The sequence below is a fragment of the Leucoraja erinacea genome, unplaced genomic scaffold (assembly GCF_028641065.1).
Source record: "Leucoraja erinacea ecotype New England unplaced genomic scaffold, Leri_hhj_1 Leri_587S, whole genome shotgun sequence".
Classification (NCBI taxonomy): domain Eukaryota; kingdom Metazoa; phylum Chordata; class Chondrichthyes; order Rajiformes; family Rajidae; genus Leucoraja; species Leucoraja erinaceus.
In genome coordinates, this window is record NW_026576495.1 from 55,001 (window position 1) to 76,021 (window position 21,021).

The following is a 21,021-nucleotide window of genomic DNA, read 5'->3' on the forward strand; positions in this document are numbered from 1 at the left end:
TGCCACAGAAGGTAGTTGAGGCCACACAGTTCATTGGCTATATTTAAGAGGGAGTTAGATGTGGCCCTTGTGGCTAAAGGGATCAGGGGGTATGGAGAGAAGGCAGGTATGGGATACTGAGTTGGATGATCAGCTATGATCACATTGAATGGCGGTGCAGGCTCGAAGGGCCGAATGGCCTCTACTCCTGCACCTATTGTCTATGTTTCTATGTTTCTAGTGGAAACATCCTCTCCACATCCACTCTATCCAGGCCTTTCACTATTCTGTACGTTTCAATGACGTCCCCGCTCATCCTTCTAAACTCCAGCGAGTACAGGCCCAGTGCCGACAAACGCTCATCGTATGTTAACCCAATATATCAGGACCCTTCTTCAAATCCAAAAATGTATTATTTCGGTTCTGGCCCCCTACTCTGGGCAAGAGACTCAGTGTGTCTACCCGATCTATGTCCCTCATGATTTTATACACCTCATAAGATGCAGTTTAATGCGGATAAATGTGAGGTTATCCACTTTGGTAGCAAAAACAGGAAGGCAGATTATTATCTAAATGGCGTCAAGTTGGGAAAAGGGGAAGTACAACGGGATCTGGGGGTCCTTGTTCATCAGTCAATGAAAGTAAGCATGCAGGTACAGCAGGCAGTGAAGAAAGCGAATGGCATGTTGGCCTTCATAACAAGAGGAGTTGAGTATCGGAGCAAAGAGGTCCTTCTGCAGTTGTACAGGGCCCTAGTGAGACCACACCTGGAATATTGTGTGCAGTTTTGGTCCCCTAATTTGAGGAAGGACATTCTTGCTATTGAGGGAGCCCAGCGTAGGTTCACCAGGTTAATTCCCGGGATGGCGGGACTGTCATATGCTGAGAGAATGGAGCGGCTGGGCTTGTACACTCTGGAGTTTAGAAGGATGAGAGGGCATCTCATTGAAACATATAAGATTGTTAAGGGTTTGGACACGCTAGAGGCAGGAAACATGTTCCCGATGTTGGGGGAGTCCAGACCCAGGGGCCACACACAGTTTAAGAATAAGGGGTAAACCATTTAGAACGGAGACGAGGAAACACTTTTTCTCACAGAGAGTGGTGAGTCTGTGGAATTCTCTGCCTCAGGGGGCAGTGGAGGCCGGTTCTCTGGATACTTTCAAGAGAGAGCTAGATAGGGCTCTTAAAGATAGTGGAGTCAGGAGATATGGGGAGAAGGCAGGAACGGGGTACTGATTGGGGATGATCAGCCATGATCACATTGAATGGCGGTGCTGGCTCGAAGGGCCGAATGGTCTCTACTCCTGCACCTGTTGTCTATTGTCTCCCCTCATCCTCCTGCGCTCCATGGAATAGAGGCCCAGCCTACACAACCTCTCCCTGTAGCTCACACCCTCTAGTCCTGGCAACATCCTCATTAATCTAACATAGACAAAAAATGCTGGAGTAACATAGAAACATAGACAATAGGTGCAGGATGAGGCCATTCGGCCCTTCGAGCCAGCACCGCCATTCATTGTGATCATGGCTGATCATCCCCTATCAATAACCCGTGCCTGCCTTCTCCCCATATCCCTTGACTCCACTAGCCCCTAGAGCTCTATCTAACTCTCTCTTAAATCCATCCAGTGACTTGGCCTCCATTTCCCTCTGTGGCAGGGAATTCCACAAATTCACAACTCTCTGGGTGAAAAAGTTTTTTCTCACCTGAGTCTTAAATGACCTCCCCTTTATTCTAAGACTATGGCCCCTGGTTCTGGACTCGCCCAACATTGGGAACATTTTTCCTGCATCTAGATTGTCCAGTACTTTTATAATTTTATATGTTTCTATAAGATCCCCCCTCATCCTTCTAAACTCCAGTGAATACAAGCCTAGTCTTTTCAATCTTTCCTCATATGACAGTCCCGCCATCCCAGGGATCAGTCTCGTGAACCTACGCTGCACTGCCTCAATCACAAGGATGTCCTTCCTCAAATTCGGGGACCAAAACTGTACACAATACTCCAGATGTGGTCTCACCAGAGCCCTATACAACTGCAGAAGAACCTCTTTACTCCAATACTGAAATCCTCTTGTTATGAAGGCCAACATTCCAATAGCTTTCTTCACTGCCTGCTGTACCTGCACGGCAACTTTCAATGACCGGTGTACAAGGACACCCAGGTCTCGCTGCACGTCCCCCTTACCTAACGTAACCCCATTGAGACCCTGGGAATCTCTGCCACAGAAGGCAGTGGAGGCCAATTCACAGGGATATGGGGAGAAGGCAGGAACGGGGTACTGATTGTGGATGAGCAGCCGTGCTCACATTGAATGGCGGTGCTGGCTCATCTCTGGAGAGAAGGAATGGGTGACGTTTCGGGCCGACACCCTTCTTCAGACTGAGAGTCCGGGGAAAGGGAGACATAGAGATAAGGAAGGGCAAGGTGTGAAAAGGAGAGATCAAAGGGGATGTGCAGAATAGATCATTGTTAGCTTGGGGAAGGCGAGAACGAAGCAAACAGAGATAAAATGTAATCAGGAGAGTCAGACTGGTGGGAGAACTAGGGTGGGGGAGGAGATGGAGAGAGAGGGACAGCAAGGGTTACTTGAAGTTCGAGAATTAACCTCATAAATCTTCTCTGCATTCTTTCCAGTTTAACGACATCCTTCCTGCAGTAGAGTGATCAGAACTGAACACAAAACTCTAAATGCGGTCTCACCAACGTCTTATGCAACTGCAACATGACCTCCCAACTTCTATACTCAATACTCTGACTGATGAAGGCCAAAATGCCAAAAGCCTTGTTGACCACCTTATCTACCTGCGACTCCACCTTCAAGGAACCATGCACCTGTACTCCTAGATGGTGGCCGATTAGGAAAAGGGGAGATGCAACGAGACCTGGGTGTCATGGTACACCAGTAGGCATGCAGGTGCAGCAGGCAGTGAAGAAAGCGAATGGTATGTTAGCATTCATAGCAAAAGGATTTGAGTATAGGAGCAGGGAGGTTCTACTGCAGTTGTACAGGGTCTTGGTGAGACCACACCTGGAGTATTGCGTACAGTTTTGGTCTCCAAGTCTGAGGAAAGACATTCTTGCCACAGAGGGAGTACAGAGAAGGTTCACCAGACTGATTCCTGGGATGTCAGGACTTTCATATGAAGAAAGACTGGATAGACTCGGCTTGTACTCGCTAGAATTTAGAAGATTGAGGGGGGGATCTTATAGAAACTTACAAAATTCTTACGGGGTTGGACAGGCTAGATGCAGGAAGATTGTCCCCGATGTTGGGGAAGTCCAGAACAAGGGGTCACAGTTTAAGGATAAGGGGGAAATCTTTTAGGACCGAGATGAGAAAAACATTTTTTTTTTCACACACAGAGAGTGGTGAATCTGTGGAACTCTCTGCCACAGAAGGTAGTTGAGGCCACACAGTTCATTGGCTATATTTAAGAGGGAGTTAGATGTGGCCCTTGTGGCTAAAGGGATCAGGGGGTATGGAGAGAAGGCAGGTACAGGATACTGAGTTGGATGATCAGCCATGATCATATTGAATGGCGAATGGTGCAGGCTCGAAGGGCCAAATGGCCTCTACTCCTGCACCTGTTTTCTATGTTTCTATGTTTCTATCGCTCTGCTCTACAACACTACCCAGAGGCCGACCATTCACTGTGTAGGTCCTGCCCTTGTTCCACGTCCTAAAATGCAACACCTCACACACTTCTCTGTATTAAATTCCATCAACCATTCCTCCGGCCACCTGGCCAATCGATCCAGACCCTGCTGCGATCGTTCACAACCATCTTCACTATCTGCAAAACCACCCACTTTTGTATAAGAAGGAACTGCAGATGCTGGAAAAATCGAAGGTAGGCAAAAATGCTGGAGTAACTCAGCGGGTGAGGCAGCATCTATGGAGCGAAGGAATAGGTGACGTTTTGGGTCAAGACCCTTTCTGTCTGAAGGAGGGTCTCGACTCGAAACGTCACCTATTCCATCGTTCCATAGATGCTGCCTCAACCGCTGAGTTACTCCAGCATTTTTATCTACCACCCATTTTTGTATCACCTGCAAACTTGCTAATCTTGCCATGTATGTTCTCAATACACAATAGACAATAGGTGCAGGAGTAGAGGCCATTCGGCCCCTTCCAGCCAGCACCGCCATTCAATGTGATCATGGCTGATCATCCCCAATCAGTGCCCCGTTCCTGCCTTCTCCCCATATCCCCTGACTCCGCTATCTTTAAGAGCCCTATCTAGCTCTCTCTTGAAAGCATCCAGAGAACCGGCCTCCACTGCCCTCTGAGGCAGAGAATTCCACAGACTCACCACCCTCCGTGAGAAAAAGTGTTTCCTCGTCTCCGTTCTAAATGGCTTACTCCTTATTCTTAAACTGTGTGTGGCCCCTGGTTCTGCACTCCCCCAACATCGGGAACATGTTTCCTGCCTCTAGCGTGTCCAAGCCCTTAATAAGTCAATGTTCATACCACTGGGGTGTAAGCTGCCCTAGCCTAATATGAATATGAGTTAGATAGAGCTCTAGGGGCTAGTGGAGTCAAGGGATATGGGGAGAAGGCAGGAACGGGGTACTGATTGGGGATGATCAGCCATGATCATATTGAATGGCGGTGCAGGCTCGAAGGGCCGAATGGCCTCTACTCCTGCACCTATTGTCTATGTTTTCTATGAAGTTCTATATCTCCTATATACACACCCATTCCTTCTCTCCAGAGATGGGTTACTCCAGCACCCTGTGTGTCTGTTACTAGTTAAGTCATTAGTTACTGAGTTACTGAGTTACTGAGTCATTAGTTACTGAGTTACAGAGTTGGGGGGGGACGGGCGATGTTATTGGCCATGAACAAGTGATGGATAGCCAACCGTTTCCTGCTGACAGCTTGTTGGAAAGCCCGTCCAGAATCGCTCACCAATTGACGGGGGTTTACGCATTCGCGGGGACCCGAGTCGTGTGGACTTTCCTTGACCCAGAGAGACCAAAGCAGAGCAGCCACATTCCCAGCCGCCGGAGCATCAACTCCCCACGTTGAAGCGTTACAGAGTCTTAGAAACATAGAACATTCTGTGGAATTCTCTGCCACAGAAGGTAGTTGAGGCCACACAGTTAATTGGCTATATTTACGAGGGGGTTAGATGTGGCCCTTGTGGCTAAAGGGATCAGGGGGGTATGGAGAGAAGGCAGGGATGGGATACTGAGTTGGATGATCAGCCATGATCATATTAGACATAGAAACATGGACAATAGGTGCAGGAGTAGAGGCCATTCGGCCCTTCGAGCCAGCACCGTTCGCCATTCAATATGATCATGGCTGATCATCCAACTCAGTATCCCATCCCTGCCTTCTCTCCATACCCCCTGATCCCTTTAGCCACAAGGGCCACATCTAACTCCCTCTTAAATATAGCCAACGAACTGTGTGGCCTCAACTACCTTCTGTGGCAGAAAATTCCACAGATTCACCACTCTCCGTGTGAATATTGAATGGCGGTGCAGGCTCGAAGGGCCGAATGGCCTACTCCTGCACCTATTTTCTATGTTTCTATGTAAACTGGTTGAACACGGCAGCTGGACTGAAACTTGAGACCAGGACTGGATGAACGATGACACCTTACAGCCTACGGACCTATCTCCAAAACCGCGTGATTTGTCATTCCCTCTCTATAAGTGTATATTTTTTCATCTTATTTCTCTCTCTCTCTGCAGCTCTATCTTTCAAATGTTTTAAATAAATAATAGAAGCTTTGTAATTGCTAAACAGATAGGGCTTTGCGATCATATGTAGATGTTTCTAATAAAAATATTTTATGAAAAAACATATTCATTCACTCATTCATCGGGGGTGGGAGATTGCAACCTTCACTGTTTTGACAAATGCACCCAATCCGACGTGCACAAACAATTAGATCAAGTAGCACAAGTTGACCTACAACTTTAGGCTATGCAAGCCAGGCGCAAGAAGAAGCAAAAGGTTCATTCATTCATTCAAAACAAGGTTTTACACTGTATCTATTTACTCGTGACAACATTAAACCAATAACAAAATCATCAAATGTCCTTTTGTTTCATTTAGTTTAGTTTACGTTAGACAATAGACAATAGGCGCAGGAGTAGAGGCCATTCGGCCCTTTGAGCCAGCACCGCCATTCAATGTGATCATGGCTGATCATCCCCAATCAGTACCCCGTTCCTGTCTTCTCCCCATATCCCCTGACTCCGCTATCTTTAAGAGCCCTATCTAGCTCTCTCTTGAAAGTATCCAGAGAACCGGCCTCCACCGCCCTCTGAGGCAGAGAATTCCACAGACTCACTACTCTCTGTGAGAAAAAGTGTTTCCTCGTCTCCGTTCTAAATGGCTTACTCCTTATTCTTAAACTGTGTGTGGCCCCTGGTTCTGGACTCCCCCAACATCGGGAACATGTTTCCTGCCTGAGTGAATGAATGAGTGAATGAATGAGTGATTGAGTGAATGATGAGTGAGTGAGTGAATGAATGAGTGATGAGTGAATGAATGAGTGAATGATTGAGTGAATGAAAGAGTGAATGAATGAGTGAATGAATGAATAAGTTTATTGGCCAAGTATTCACATACAAGGAATTTGCCTTGGTGCTCCACCCACAAGTGACAACATGACATACAGTGACAGTGACACATAAAACATGAAACATTGAACATTAAATGAGTGAATGAATTGCCCATGTGGAGGCTGTGGAGAAGACGGGGCCAGGGGCCTCGTGGGCCAGTCGGAGCCCGTGGCCATCGGACCCTGGGTCTGTGGAGCCCGAGGCTGGGCACCCCATCAAATAATTCCCCTGTGCCTTGTCACATGTTACTGTGAAGTACTCATTCATCCATTCATTTGAAAGACGTGCAGGTTTGCAGGTTAATTGGCTTTGGTGTAAATGTCAATTGTTCCCAGTGTGTGTAGGATGCAACTAGTTAGTTTAGTTTTACACAATAGACAACAGGTGCAGGAGTTGAGGCCATTCGGCCCCTTCGAGCCAGCACCGCCATTCAATGTGATCACGGCTGATTCTTCCCGATGTTGGGGGAGTCCAGAACAAGGGGTCACAGTTTAAGGATAAGGGGGAAATCTTTTAGGACCGAGATGAGGAAAACATTTTTTACACAGAGAGTGGTGAATCTGTGGAATTCTCTGCCACAGAAGGTAGTTGAGGCCACACAGTTCATTGGCTATATTTAAGAGGGAGTTAGATGTGGCCCTTGTGGCTAAAGGGATCAGGGGGTATGGAGAGAAGGCAGGAACAGGATACTGAGTTGGATGATCAGCCATGATCATATTGAATTCCTGGGATGTCAGGACTGTCTTATGAAGAAAGACTGGATAGACTTGGTTTATACTCTCTAGAATTTAGGAGATTGAGAGGGGATCTTATAGAAACTTACAAATTCTTAAGGGGTTGGACAGGAAGATTGTTCCCGATGTTGGGGAAGTCCAGGACAAGGGGTCACAGCTTAAGGATAAGGGGGAAATCCTTTAAAACCGAGATGAGGAGAACTTTTTTCACACAGAGAGTGGCGAATCTCTGGAACTCTCTGCCACAGAGGGTAGTTGAGGCCAGTTCATTGGCTATATTTAAGAGGGAGTTAGATGTGGCCCTTGTGGCTAAGGGGATCAGAGGGTATGGAGAGAAGGCAGGTACGGGATACTGAGTTGGATGATCAGCCATGATCATATTGAATGACGGTGCAGGCTCGAAGGGCCGAATGGCCTACTCCTGCACCTAATTTCTATGTTTCTATGTTTCTAGTGGAAACATCCTCTCCACATCCACTCTATCCGGGCCTTTCACTATTCTGTACGTTTCAATGATTTCCCCCCTCATTCTTCTAAACTCCAGTGAGTACAGGCCCAGTGCCGACAAACGCTCCTGCACCTATTGTCTATGTTTCTATGATCATCCCCAATCAGTACCCCGTCCCTGCCTTCTCCCCTACCTCTCCCTGTAGCTCACACCCTCTAGTCCTGTGTCTGTCTAACTCTGGGATGTGCAGGAAGGAACTGCAGATGCCGGTTTAAACCGAAGATAGACACAAAGTGCTGGAGTAACACAGCAGGACATAGAAACATAGAAACATAGAAATTAGGTGCAGGAGTAGGCCATTCGGCCCTTCGAGCCTGCACCGCCATTCAATATGATCATGGCTGATCATCCAACTCAGTATCCCGTACCTGCCTTCTCTCCATACCCCCTGATTCCCTTAGCCACAAGGGCCACATCTAACTCCCTCTTAAATATAGCCAATGAACTGGCCTCAACTACCCTCTGTGGCAGAGAGTTCCAGAGATTCACCACTCTGTGTGAAAAAAGTTCTTCTCATCTCGGTTTTAAAGGATTTCCCCCTTATCCTTAAGCTGTGACCCCTTGTCCTGGACTTCCCCAACATCGGGAACAATCTTCCTGCATCTAGCCTGTCCAACCCCTTAAGAATTTTGTAAGTTTCCATAAGATCCCCCCTCAATCTTCTAAATTCTAGCGAGTACAAGCCGAGTCTATCCAGTCTTTCTTCATATGAAAGTCCTGACATCCCAGGAATCAGTCTGGTGAACCGTCTCTGCACTCCCTCTATGGCAATAATGTCCTTCCTCAGATTTGGAGACCAAAACTGTACGCAATACTCCAGGTGTGGTCTCACCAAGACCCTGTACAACTGCAGTAGAACCTCCCTGCTCCTATACTCAAATCCTTTTGCAATGAAAGCTAACATACCATTCGCTTTCTTCACTGCCTGCTGCACCTGCATGCCCACCTTCAATGACTGGTGTACCATGACACCCAGGTCTCGCTGCATCTCCCCCTTTCCCAATCGGCCACCATTTAGATAATATGTTCTGGGTCTTCAGACCTGTGGGCGTGTGTGTGCGTTGGGAATGTGTACAAGATATTTTATGAAGCAATAATTGTGATTCAGCAACTTGACCTTTGCAGAAATTGCTTTAATACTAACGAGGCAATTTGTGTCTGAATGTCACGAGTAATGACTTGTGTGTTTCGAGTCACAGTGGCAGTTTCCTGCACCACCACTGCCCCCCACTGGCATCAACTCAAACTTCAGGTGATGTGGCCTCCTGTACATCGGCCAGTGGGGTTGCCAAGTGTCCCGTATTAGCCGGGACATCCCGTATATTGGGGCTAAATTTGTTTGTCCTGTACGGGACCGCCCTTGTCCCGTATTTGACCGCTACTACTCGGGTCAAGGGGACTGTCGGGTCGTCCGGCCCCATCTTACCCCGTCCCGACGTAGTGCAGCCCGTGGAGTGCAGCAGCAGCAGCAGCAGCAGTGCCTCGCCCGTGGCCCCGTCGGTCGGTCGGCAGCCCGGCCAGCTGTCCGACCTTCAGACCTTCGCTTACCGCAGGCAGTGACTAGTGGGGTACCGCAAGGCTCAGTACTGGGACCCCAGCTATTTACAATATATATTAATGATCTGGATGAGGGAATTGAAGGCAATATCTCCAAGTTTGCGGATGACACTAAGCTGGGGGGCAGTGTTAGCTGTGACAAGGATGCTAGGAGACTGCAGGGTGACTTGGATAGGCTGGGTGAGTGGGCAAATGTTTGGCAGATGCAGTATAATGTGGATAAATGTGAGGTTATCCATTTTGGTGGCAAAAACAGGAAAGCAGACTATTATTTAGCAAGATATCTCACGGCCGATCATCGGTTCACGAGTTAGACGGGGTGCCGGACTTTGACCCCAGGCCAAAACTCCTCAGCTGGCCCCACCGGCTGGGCTTTGTGTGCAGTCCAGCACCCGGGGCCAACTCATCGTTCACCCAGACACGGCCAAGTCGGTCAACGAATTGCCGTGGGGAATTTGTCCCGTATTTTGACCTTTTATCCCATATTTGGGAGTGGGAATGTCGGCCACCCTAGTTTTGACGCATGAAGATGAATTTTAGCATTATTAGGCAATCTGTCTGGCCCTATCCCTTGCTGTCCTCTTGAAGCTTTGCAATTTATCTTTGACAACAGCCTCTCCCACTGCCCACACAACCATCCGAGAAATGTGTTGTGGCTGAAAGTAACGTAGGCCTCTCCCTAATCAGTAATTGTATTAATTGTGTTATTCAATAAGGAGAAAGAGGGCAAGAGTATCGCTCCACACTCAAGGAATGTTGGTATCATTATTGCTTCACTATTGTGACTTTATAGACAATAGGTGCAGGAGTAGAGGCCATTCGGCCCTTCGAGACAGCACCGCCATTCAATGTGATCATGGCTGATCATCCCCAATCAGTACCCCGTTCCTGCCTTCTCCCCATATCCCCTGTCTCCACTATCTTTAAGAGCCCTATCTAGCTCTCTCTTGAAAGTATCCAGAGAACCGGCCACCACCGCCCTCTGAAGCAGAGAATTCCACAGACTCACAACTCTCTGTGAGAAAAAGTGTTTCCTCGTCTCTGTTCTAAATGGCTTACCCCTTATTCTTAAACTGTGTGGCCCCTGGTTCTGGACTCCCCCAACATCGGGAACATGTTTCCTGCCTCTAGTGTGTCCAAACCCTTAATAATCTTATATGTTTCTATAAGATCCCCTCCCCTCTCATCCTTCTAAACTCCAGAGTGTACAAGCCCAGCCGCTCCATTCTCTCAGCATATGACAGTCCCGCCATCCTGGGAATTAACCTGGTGAACCTACGCTGCACTCCCTCAATAGCAAAGTCGGTGAACGGATTGCAGTCGGGAATTTGTCCCGTATTTTGACCCTTTGTCCCTTATTTGGGAAAGTTGGCGACCACATTGCCCAACACTTGAGTTTTAGAGATACAGGACGGAAACAGGCCCTTTGGCCCACTGAGTCCGTGCCGACCAGCGATCCCCGCTACACAAACACTATCCTACACACACTGGGGGACAATTTACACTCATACCAAGTATACAAACTCAAGCCAATGAACCAACAAACCTGCACGTCTTAGGAGTGTGGGAGGAAACCGGAGATCTCGGAGAAAACGCACGCAGGTCACGGGGAGAACGTGCAAACTCCGTACAGACAGCGCCCGTAGTCAGGATCGAACCTGGCGCTGTGAGGCAGCAGCTCTACCCGCTGCGCCACCGTATCTCAACACTTCAACTCCCCCTCCCATTCCCACACTGACCATTCTGTCCTGGGCCTCCTCCACTGTCAGAGTGAGGCCCAGCGCAAATCGGAGGAACAGCACTTCATATTTCACTTGGGGAGCTTACACCCCAGTGATATGAACATTGACTTCTCTAACTTGAAGTAACCCTTGCTTTCACTCTCTCTCCATCGCTCCCCCACCCTAGTTATCCCACCCGTCTGACTGTCCTCCTGATTAAATGTTATCTCTGTTTGCTTCGTTGTCACCTTCCCCTAGCTAACAATGATCTATTCTACAATTTCCTTGATATTTGTCTCCTTTGACCTCTCGTTTTCACACCTTACCCTTCCTTATCTCTATCTCTCCCTCTCCCCTGAGGCTTAGTCTGAAGAAGGGTCTGGATCCAAAACGTCACCTATCCATGTTCTCCAGAGATGCTGCCTGACCCGCTGAGTTACTCCAGCACTCTGTGAAACGTCACCTATCCATGTTCTCCACACAGATGCTGCCTGACCTGCTGAGTTATGGTGCAGCAGCATCTATGGAGCGAAGGAAATAGGCAACGTTTCGGGCCGAAACTCTTCTGGAAATAGGCAACGTTTCGGGCCGAAACCCGGAAGGGTTTCGGCCCGAAACGTTGCCTATTTCCTTAGCTCCATAGATGCTGCTGCACCCGCTGAGTTACTCCAGCACTCTGTGAAACATCACCTATCCATGTTCTCCACAGATGCTGCCTGACCCGCTGAGTTACTCCAGCACTCTGTCATGGGTGGTCACGGTGGTGCAGCGGGTAGAGCTGCTGCCTCACAGCGCCAGAGACCCGGGTTCCATCCTGACCACGGGTGCTGTCTGTACGGAGTTTGCACGTTCTCCCCGTGACCTGCGTGGGTTTTCTCCGGGCGCTCCGGTTTCCTCCCACACTCCAAAGGTGCAGGTTTGTAGGTTAATTGGCTTCGGTGTAAATGTAAATTGTCCCCCAGTGTGTGTAGGATAGTGTTAGTGTGCGGGGATCGCTGGTCGGCACGGACTCGGTGGGCCGAAGGGCCTGTTTCCGCGCTGTATCTGTGAAATAAACTAAACTAAAGTAATCTACAATGTTCATAGACGTCAATATCCATCTGTCCGAAGATGGGACTCGACCAAAAACATTCCTACTCTCCAGAGATGCTGCCTGTTGTGCAGAGTTCCTCCAGCATTTGTGTCTGCCCTTTATACAGTATGTATACACACACAGACACCTCATACACATGTGTGTGTTAGTATAGGGCCTGTCCCACTTCGGCGACTACAGGCGACATTGGCGGCAATTTTTGCTGTGGTGTCGAAGGTGAATCCCATTAAAACTACTCCCTGGCAGTCGCTTAAAGAGTCGCCTAAGTGGAACAGGCCCATAAGTGTGCGTGAATATTCACATATGTGTGCCTATGTGTAAATATGTGTGCATGCATGTGTGTGTGCGTATATACTATATATAAATATATATCCTCTATATATACTTATAAACTCTGATCTTGGATGTGTGTGTAATGGTTCGTCTGCGTTTCACGTCTCCTCGATGCGCTAACAGTGAAATCGTCACAGATTCCGATCGAGATTTACACCATGATGTCAAAAACCGCCTCATCTCAAAATTTGGTGCATCAATTCCCGAGTTATTTATGAAAATGTTCACAAAAGTGCAGAAACCTCCCTGTGAAACTTCCCTGCCCTGCTTACACCATTGTTGCTGTCCAAGTACACCGAGTCCTGCCAGCTAGCAAGTGCAAATGCATTTATTTTTTAAAAGATTAAAAATGAGGGAGGCTGAATAAGGTGAAATAAGCTGCCCCGCGCAGTTGTGGGCTATGGGTGAGTGGTGGAATAAGGGGAACGGCTTGCGTTGAGGGACCAGGCCTCCTGTGTGGCTGCTGTTCATCTAGTATTGAATAATAAATATACATATATATATGTATACTATAAGACAGTTAGAAAATCCTGGAGTCCCACTTTCTCACTCAGGGTTTGGACACGCTAGAGGCAGGAAACATGTTCCCGATGTTGGGGGAGTCCAGAACCAGAGGCCACACAGTTTAAGAATAAGGGGTAAACCATTTAGAACGGAGACGAGGAAACAGGTGCAGGAGTAGAGGCCACTCGGTCCTTCGAGACAGCACCGCCATTCAATGTGATCATGGCTGATCATCCCCAATCAGTACCCCGTTCCTGCCTTCTCCCCATATCCCCTGACTCCGCTATATTTAAGAGCCCTATCTAGCTCTCTCTTGAAAGCATCGAGAGAACCGGCCTCCACCGCCCTCTGAGGTAGAGAATTCCACAGACTCACCACTCTCTGTGAGAAAAAGTGTTTCCTCGTCTCCGTTCTAAATGGCTTACCCCTTATTCTTAAACTGTGTGGCCCCTGGTTCTGGACTCCCCCAACATCGGGAACATGTTTCCTGGGGGGGGGGGGGGGGGGAGATTGCAACCTTCATGTGGTCCGCCCTGTTTCGACGAATGCAATTAACCCGGCGTGCTCAATCAAATAAGACCAAATAGACCAAGATGTCCTCCAACTTTAGGCTGTGCATGCCACACGCAAGAAGAATAAGGGAACATGTTTCCTGGCAGCATCTATGCAGAGAAGGAATAGGTGATGTTTCGGGTCGAGAACTTCTGTCTGAAGAAGGATCTCGATCAAAAACATCACCCATTCCTTCTCTCCAGAGATGTTGCTGATCTGCAGAGTTCCTCCAGCATTTTGTGTCTGTCTTTGATTTAAACCAGCATCTGCAGTTCCCCCATATATGGCTGTTATCAGGCAACTGAACCGTCCTCTCACCAACTAGAGAGCGGTCCTGACCTCCCATCCACCTCATTGGTGACCCTCGGACTAGTTAGCTGGTTAGCGCGCAACAGAAGCTTTTCACTGGACCTCGGTACACGGGACAGTAAACTGAACTAAATTGTATATGTAGATACAAAACGCTGGAGTAACTCAGCGGGTCAGGCACCAACTATGGAGAAAAGGAATAGGTGTCGTTTTGGGTCGAGACCCTTCAATAATTCATAGATTTATTAAGAGCAGAATTAGGCCATTCGGCCCATCAAGTCTACTCCACCATTCAATCATGGCTGATCTATCTCTCCCTCCTAACCCCATTCTCCTGCCTTCTCCCCATAACCCCTGACACCCGCACTAATCAACAATCTGTCTATTTCCACTTTATAAATGAATTGGAGTTACATAGAAACATGGAAAATAGGTGCAGGAGTAGAGGCCATTCGGCCCTTCGAGCCAGCACCGCCATTCAATGTGATCATGGCTGATCATCCACAATCAATACCCCGTTCCTGCCTTCTCCCCATATTCCTTGATTCCGTTTGCCCTAAGAGCTAAATCTAACTCTCTCTTGAAAACATCCAGTGAATCGGCCTCCACTGCCGTCTGTGGCAAAGAATTCCACAGATTCACAACTCTCTAGGTGAATATGTTTCTCCTCATCTCAGTCCTAAATGGCCGACCCCTTATTCTTAAACTGTGTGACCCCTGGTTCTGGACTCCCCCAACATGGGGAACATTTTACCAGCATCTAGCCTGTCCAATCCTTTAAGAATTTTATATGTTATATGTTATTAGTTGGAGTTTAGTTTACTGCCCCGTGTACCGAGGTACAGTGAAAAGCTTCTGTTGCGTGCTAACCAGTCAGCGGAAAGACAATACATGATTACAATCGAGCCGTCCACAGTGTACAGATACAGGATAAAGGGAATAACGTTTAGTGCAAGGTTTAGACCAGTAAAATCCAATCAAAAGCCTTCTTTAAACCAGCATAGAAACATAGAAAATAGGTAGAGGGGCAGGCCATTCGGCCCTTCGAGCCAGCACCGCCATTCAATATGATCATGTCTAATCATCCAGAATCAATACATACTTGGCTAAGAACAAAATTATTAATTCATTCATAACTGTCTGTTGAATACTCTTGAAGCATCAGCAGTTGCTTGCTACACACACAATAGACAATAGACAACAGGTGCAGGAGTAGGCCATTCGGCCCTTCGAGCCAGCACCGTCATTCAATGTGATCATGGCTGATCATCCCCAATCAGTACCCCGTTCCTGCCTTCTCCCCATATCCCCTGACTCCACTATCTTTAAGAGCCCTATCTAGCTCTCTCTTGAAAGTATCTAGAGAACCGGCCTCCACCGCCCTCTGAGGCAGAGAATTCCACAGACTCACAACTCTCTGTGTGAAAAAGTGTTTCCTCGTCTCCGTTCTAAATGGCTTACCCCTTATTCTTAAACTGTGTGTGGCCCCTGGTTCTGGACTCCCCCAACATCGGGAACATGTTTCCTGCCTCCAGCGTGTCCAAACCCCTAACAATCTAATATGTTTCAATAAGATCCCCTCTCATCCTTCTAAACTCCAGAGTGTACAAGCCCAGCTGCTCCATTCTCTCAGCATATGACAGTCCCGCCATCCCGGGAATTAACCTGGTGAACCTACGCTGCACTCCCTCAATAGCAAGAATGTCCTTCCTCAAATTAGGGGACCAAAACTGCACACAATACTCCATATCCCCTGACTCCGCTATCTTTAAGAGCCCTATCTAGCTCTCTCTTGAAAGTATCCAGAGAACCGGCCTCCACCGCCCCCTGAGGCAGAGAATTCCACAGACTCACCACTCTCTGTGAGAAAAAGTGTTTCCTCGTCTCCGTTCTAAATGGCTTACCCCTTATTCTTAAACTGTGTGTGGCCCCTGGTTCTGGACTCCCCCAACATCGGGAAACACGTTTCCTGCCTCTAGCGTGTCCAAACCCTTAATAATCTAATATGTTTCAATGAGATCACCTCTCATCCTTCTAAACTCCAGAGTGTACAAGCCCAGCCGCTCCATTCTCTCAGCATATGCTGGGACAAAATGCATGTACAAAATACACAGACGCTGAACTTTTATTCTCGTTTATTATATTGTTTACAGAGTACTATGTTTACATGTCTGTTGTGCTGCTGTAAGTAAGAGTTTCATTGATCTATCTGGGACAAATGATCACAAGCCCCTTGCAGTCTTGAGCCCTGCACCATGCAGGGACGGCCACACGAGGGCAGTGCAAGCTCAGCTTTGGACTGAGCTGCCCAGTGTGAGTGTGCAGGAAGGAACTGCAGGTGCTGGTTTACACCAAAGAAAGACACAAAGTGCTGGAGTAACTCAGCGGGACAGGCAGCATCTGTGGGGAGAAGGAATGCTTCCTTTTGTGCCTTAACCAGCATGTTTAGTCTAGTTTAGTTTAGAGATCCAGCGCGGAAACAGGCCCTTCGGCCCTTCGAGTCCGTGCCGACCAGCGATCCCCGCACACTAACACTATCCTACACACACTGGGGGACAATTTACATTTACACCAAAGCCAATTAACCTACAAACCTGCACGTCTTTGGGAGTGTGGGAGGAAACCGGAGCGCCCGGAGAAAACCCACGCAGGTCACGGGGAGAACGTGCAAACTCCGTACAGACAGCGGCCCGTAGTCGGGATGGAACCCGGGTCTCTGGCGCCGTGAGGCAGCAGCTCTACCCGCTGCACCACCACCGTGCCGCCCCACTCACACACACACACTGGAGCATAGCAAAAGGATAGGGAGAATCATTGGTGAACGCATCCTTGTCTTTCGTGTCCTTGCCTCAGCTAGTACTTCATTGGAGGATGGTACTTTAGCATCCCTGGTTCGTTCACACACACACTCTCACACACACACACACACACACAAACCAACCTCCCTTCCATCGCCTCCATCTACACCTCACGCTGCCTCGGCAAGGCCAGCAGCATCATCAAGGACCAGTCTCACCCCCGGTCACTCCCTCTTCTCCCCTCTCCCATCGGGCAAGAGGTACAGAAGTGTGAAAACCAACGCACACACACCTCCAGATTCAGGGACAGTTTCATCCCGGCTGTTATCAGGCAACTGAACCGTCCTCTCACCAACTAGAGAGCGGTCCTGACCTCCCATCCACCTCATTGGTGACCCTCGGACTATCCTTGATCGGACTTTGCTGGCTTTACCTTGCACTAAACGTTATTCCCTTTATCCTGTATCTGTACACTGTGGACGGCTCGATTGTAATCATGTATTGTCTTTCCGCTGACTGGTTAGCACGCAACAGAAGCTTTTCACTGTACCTCGGGGCAGTAAACTGGACTGGACTGCAAAACTAAACCCAGTGTTTCTACTCTGGGGCTGTAGAAAGCATCTTGTCCGTCTGGTAACATCACGATCTGGTTTGGGAATTGCTCTGCCCAGGACAGGAAGGCTCTGCAGAGAGTAGTGCGTTCGGCCGAACGCACCATGGGAACTACACTCACTCCCCTGCAGGACCTATACACCAGGAGGTGGAGATCCAGAGCCAGCAACATTATGGGGGACCCCTACCCCCCCAGCAACGGACTGTTCCAGCCGCTACGGTCAGGCAAACGCCTCCGCTGTCACGCTGTGAAAACGGAGAGGATGAGGAGTTTCTTCCCACAGGCCGTCAGGTCTGTAAACTCTGATCTCACCAGGGACTCATTTACTGTTGTGTCATTTTAATTTTCTAAAATGTAAATACACGTTCTGTTCTGTTGTTTTGCACAATCCCGCAGGCATCGCCACTTTCATTTCACTGCACATCTGGTATGTGTATGTACGTGACAAATAAACTCGACTTGACAATAGACAACAGGTGCAGGAGTAGAGGCCATTCGGCCCTTCAAGCCAGCACCGCCATTCAATGTGATCATGGCTGATCATCCCCAATCAGTACCCCGTTCCTGCCTTCTCCCCATATCCCCTGACTCCACTACCTTTAAGAGCCCTATCTAGCTCTCTCTTGAAAGCATCCAGAGAACCGGCCTCCACCGCCCTCAGAGGCAGAGAATTCCACAGACTCACAACTCTCTGTAAGAAAAAGTGTTTCCTCGTCTCCGTTCTAAATGGCTTACCCCTTATTCTTAAACTGTGGCCCCTGGTTCTGGACTCCCCCAACATCGGGAACATGTTTCCTGCCTGAGTGAGTGAGTGAGTGAGTGAGTGAGTGAGTGAGTGAGTGAGTGAGTGAGTGGGTGAGTGGGTGAGTGGGTGAGTGAGTGAGTGAGTGAGTGAGTGAGTGAGTGAGTGAGTGAGTGATTGAATGAATGAGTGAATGAATGAGAGAATGAATAAGTTTATTGGCCAAGTTCTAGCCAGCACCGCCATTCAATGTGATCATGGCTGATCATCCCCAATCAGTACCCCGTTCCTGCCTTCTCCCCATATCCCCTGACTCCGCTATCTTTACATCAAGAGGTGCAACTCCAGAGCCAACAAGATCATGGGGGACCCCTTCCACCCCTGCAACGGACTGTTCCAGCTGCTACGGTCGGGCAAACGCCTCCGTTGCCATGCGGTGAGAACGGAGAGGTTGAGAAGGAGTTTCTTCCCAGAGGCCGTTCGGGCTGTAAACTCCGATCTCTCCAGGGACTAACTCTACTGAACAACTCTGCTGGTGTGTGGTGTCTTTTTTAAATTGCTGTTTTTTTTTCCTTTTTCATCCGTCCCACAAATATGTAACGTGTGATTCTGTTCCATTCTGTTTGTTGTCTGTTTGTCTTTTTGCACAGAGTCCGTGAGCGAGGATCGCCACTTTTCATTTCACTGCACATCTCGTATGTGTATGTGACGAATATAGAAACATAGACAATTGGTGCAGGAGTAGAGGCCATTCGGCCCTTCGAGCCAGCACCGCCATTCATAGAAACATAGAAACATAGAAATTAGGTGCAGGAGTAGAGGCCATTCGGCCCTTCGAGCTTGCACCATTCGCCATTCAATATGATCATGGCTGATCATCCAACTCAGTATCCCGTACCTGCCTTCTCTCCATACCCCCTGATCCCTTTAGCCACAAGGGCCACATCTAACTCCCTCTTAAATATAGCCAATGAACTGTGTGGCCTCAACTACCTTCTGTGGCAGAGAATTCCACAGATTCACCACTCTCTGTGTGAAAAAAAATGTTTTTCTCATCTCGGTCCTAAAAGATTTCCCCCTTATCCTTAAACTGTGTGACCCCTTGTCCTGGACTTCCCCAACATCGGGAACAATCTTCCTCCATCTAGCCTGTCCAACACCTTAAGAATTTTGTAAGTTTCTATAAGATCCCCTCTCAATCTCCTAAATTCTAGCGAGTACAAGCTGAATCTATCCAGTCTTTCTTCATATGAAAATCCTGACATCCCAGGAATCAGTCTGGTGAACCTTCTCTGTACTCCCTCTATGGCAAGAATGTCCTTCCTCAGATTAGGAGACCAAGAATAAACTTGACTTGACTCACCGTGACACTGGCTGCCGTCTGCGGCGATCGTCTGCTCGCACCCCGCGCACACACGAGGCTTGCTGTAGGTCTTGGCCTGGAAGCTGTGTGTGTTCATTGCTTCATGCTCCTCGGGCTGTGACGGGGGGGGGGGGGGGGGAGACACACAGAGGCACAGAGTGAACAGCGGATGTGACCACGGACCTCCGCACTCTGTTTTGCGGCAAGTCCCACAGTCCCAGATCCCAAACGTCACCCAACCTGACCCGCTGAGTTACTCCAGGGCTCCCTGCAGAGTAACAGGGTGATACAGCGTGGAAACAGGCCCTTTGGCCCCACACCGGCCAACATGCCCCATCTACACCAGTCCCACCTGCCTGCGTTTGGTCCATATCCCTCCAAACCTGCCCTATCCGTGTACCTGTCTACATGTTTCTTGAACGTTGGGATAGTCAATAGACAATAGACAATAGATGCAGGAGGAGGCCATTCGGCCCTTCGAGCCAGCACCGCCATTCAATGTTATCATTGCTGATCATCCACAATCAGTACCCCGTTCCTGCCTTCTCCCCATATCCCCTGACTCCATTATCTTTAAGAGCCCTATCTAGCTCTCTCTTGAAAGCATCCAAAGAACCGGCCTCCACCGCCCTCTGAGGCAGAGAATTCCACAGACTCACCACTCTCTGTGAGAAAAAGTGTTTCCTCGTCTCCGTTTTAAATGGTTTACCCCTTATTTTTAAACTGTGTGGCCCCTGGTTCTGGACTCCCCCAACATCAGGAACATGTTTCCTGCCTCTAGCGTGTCCAAACCCTTGATAATCTTATATGTTTCAATAAGATCCCCTCTCATCCTTCTAAACTCCAGTGTACAAGCCCAGCCGCTCCATTCTCTCAGCATATGACAGTCCCGCCATCCCGGGAATTAACCTGGTGAATCTACGCTGCACTCCCTCAATAGCAAGAATGTCCTTCCTCAAATTAGGGGACCAAAACTGCTCACAATACTCCAGGTGTGGTCTCACTAGGGCCCTGTACAACTGCAGGAGGACCTCTTTGCTCCTATACTCAACTCCTCTTGTTATGAAGGCCAACATGCCATGGTGCAGGTGAGCATGGAGAAGGTGAACCACTGCCTCACCTGGAAGGTGGACAGGAGGTCCCTGGATGGAGTAGAGGGAGGAGGTGAGGAGCAGGACTATGAACATCCCTTCCTGGTGGGAGAGAGAGAGACTCACTTGCACCACATTCACAGTGGCAGAATCACCAATCAGCAGCTACAGATGCACCACAGCACGGTGTGGGAACAGCTCCGTCCCAGACCCGCGAGAAATTGCAGAGAATTGTGGACACAGCCCAGACCGTCACACACACACACACACACACACACACACACACACACACACACACACACACACACACACACACACACACACACACACACACACACACACACACACACACACACACACACACACACACACACACACACACACACACACACACCACACACACACACACACACCAACCTCCCTCCCATCGCCTCCATCTACACCTCACGCTGCCTCGGCAAGGCCAGCAGCATCATCAAGGACCAGTCTCACCCCCGGTCACTCCCTCTTCTCCCCTCTCCCATCGGGCAA

General features: G+C 48.7%; 1 protein-coding gene across 1 annotated transcript in view; it reads right to left on the reverse strand.

Annotated features, from left to right (window-relative positions):
• LOC129694233 (tensin-1-like) overlaps positions 1–19,509 on the reverse strand; it is a gene marked incomplete at its 3' end in the record, with an annotated part of 71,330 nt that extends 51,821 nt beyond the window's left edge. Inside the window, exon 1 of the mRNA XM_055630947.1 lies at positions 19,400–19,509. Coding sequence (XP_055486922.1) covers positions 19,400–19,496 — 97 coding nt within the window. The remainder of the gene's footprint in view (positions 1–19,399) is intronic.
• Between the last annotated feature and the right edge of the window lie 1,512 nt (positions 19,510–21,021).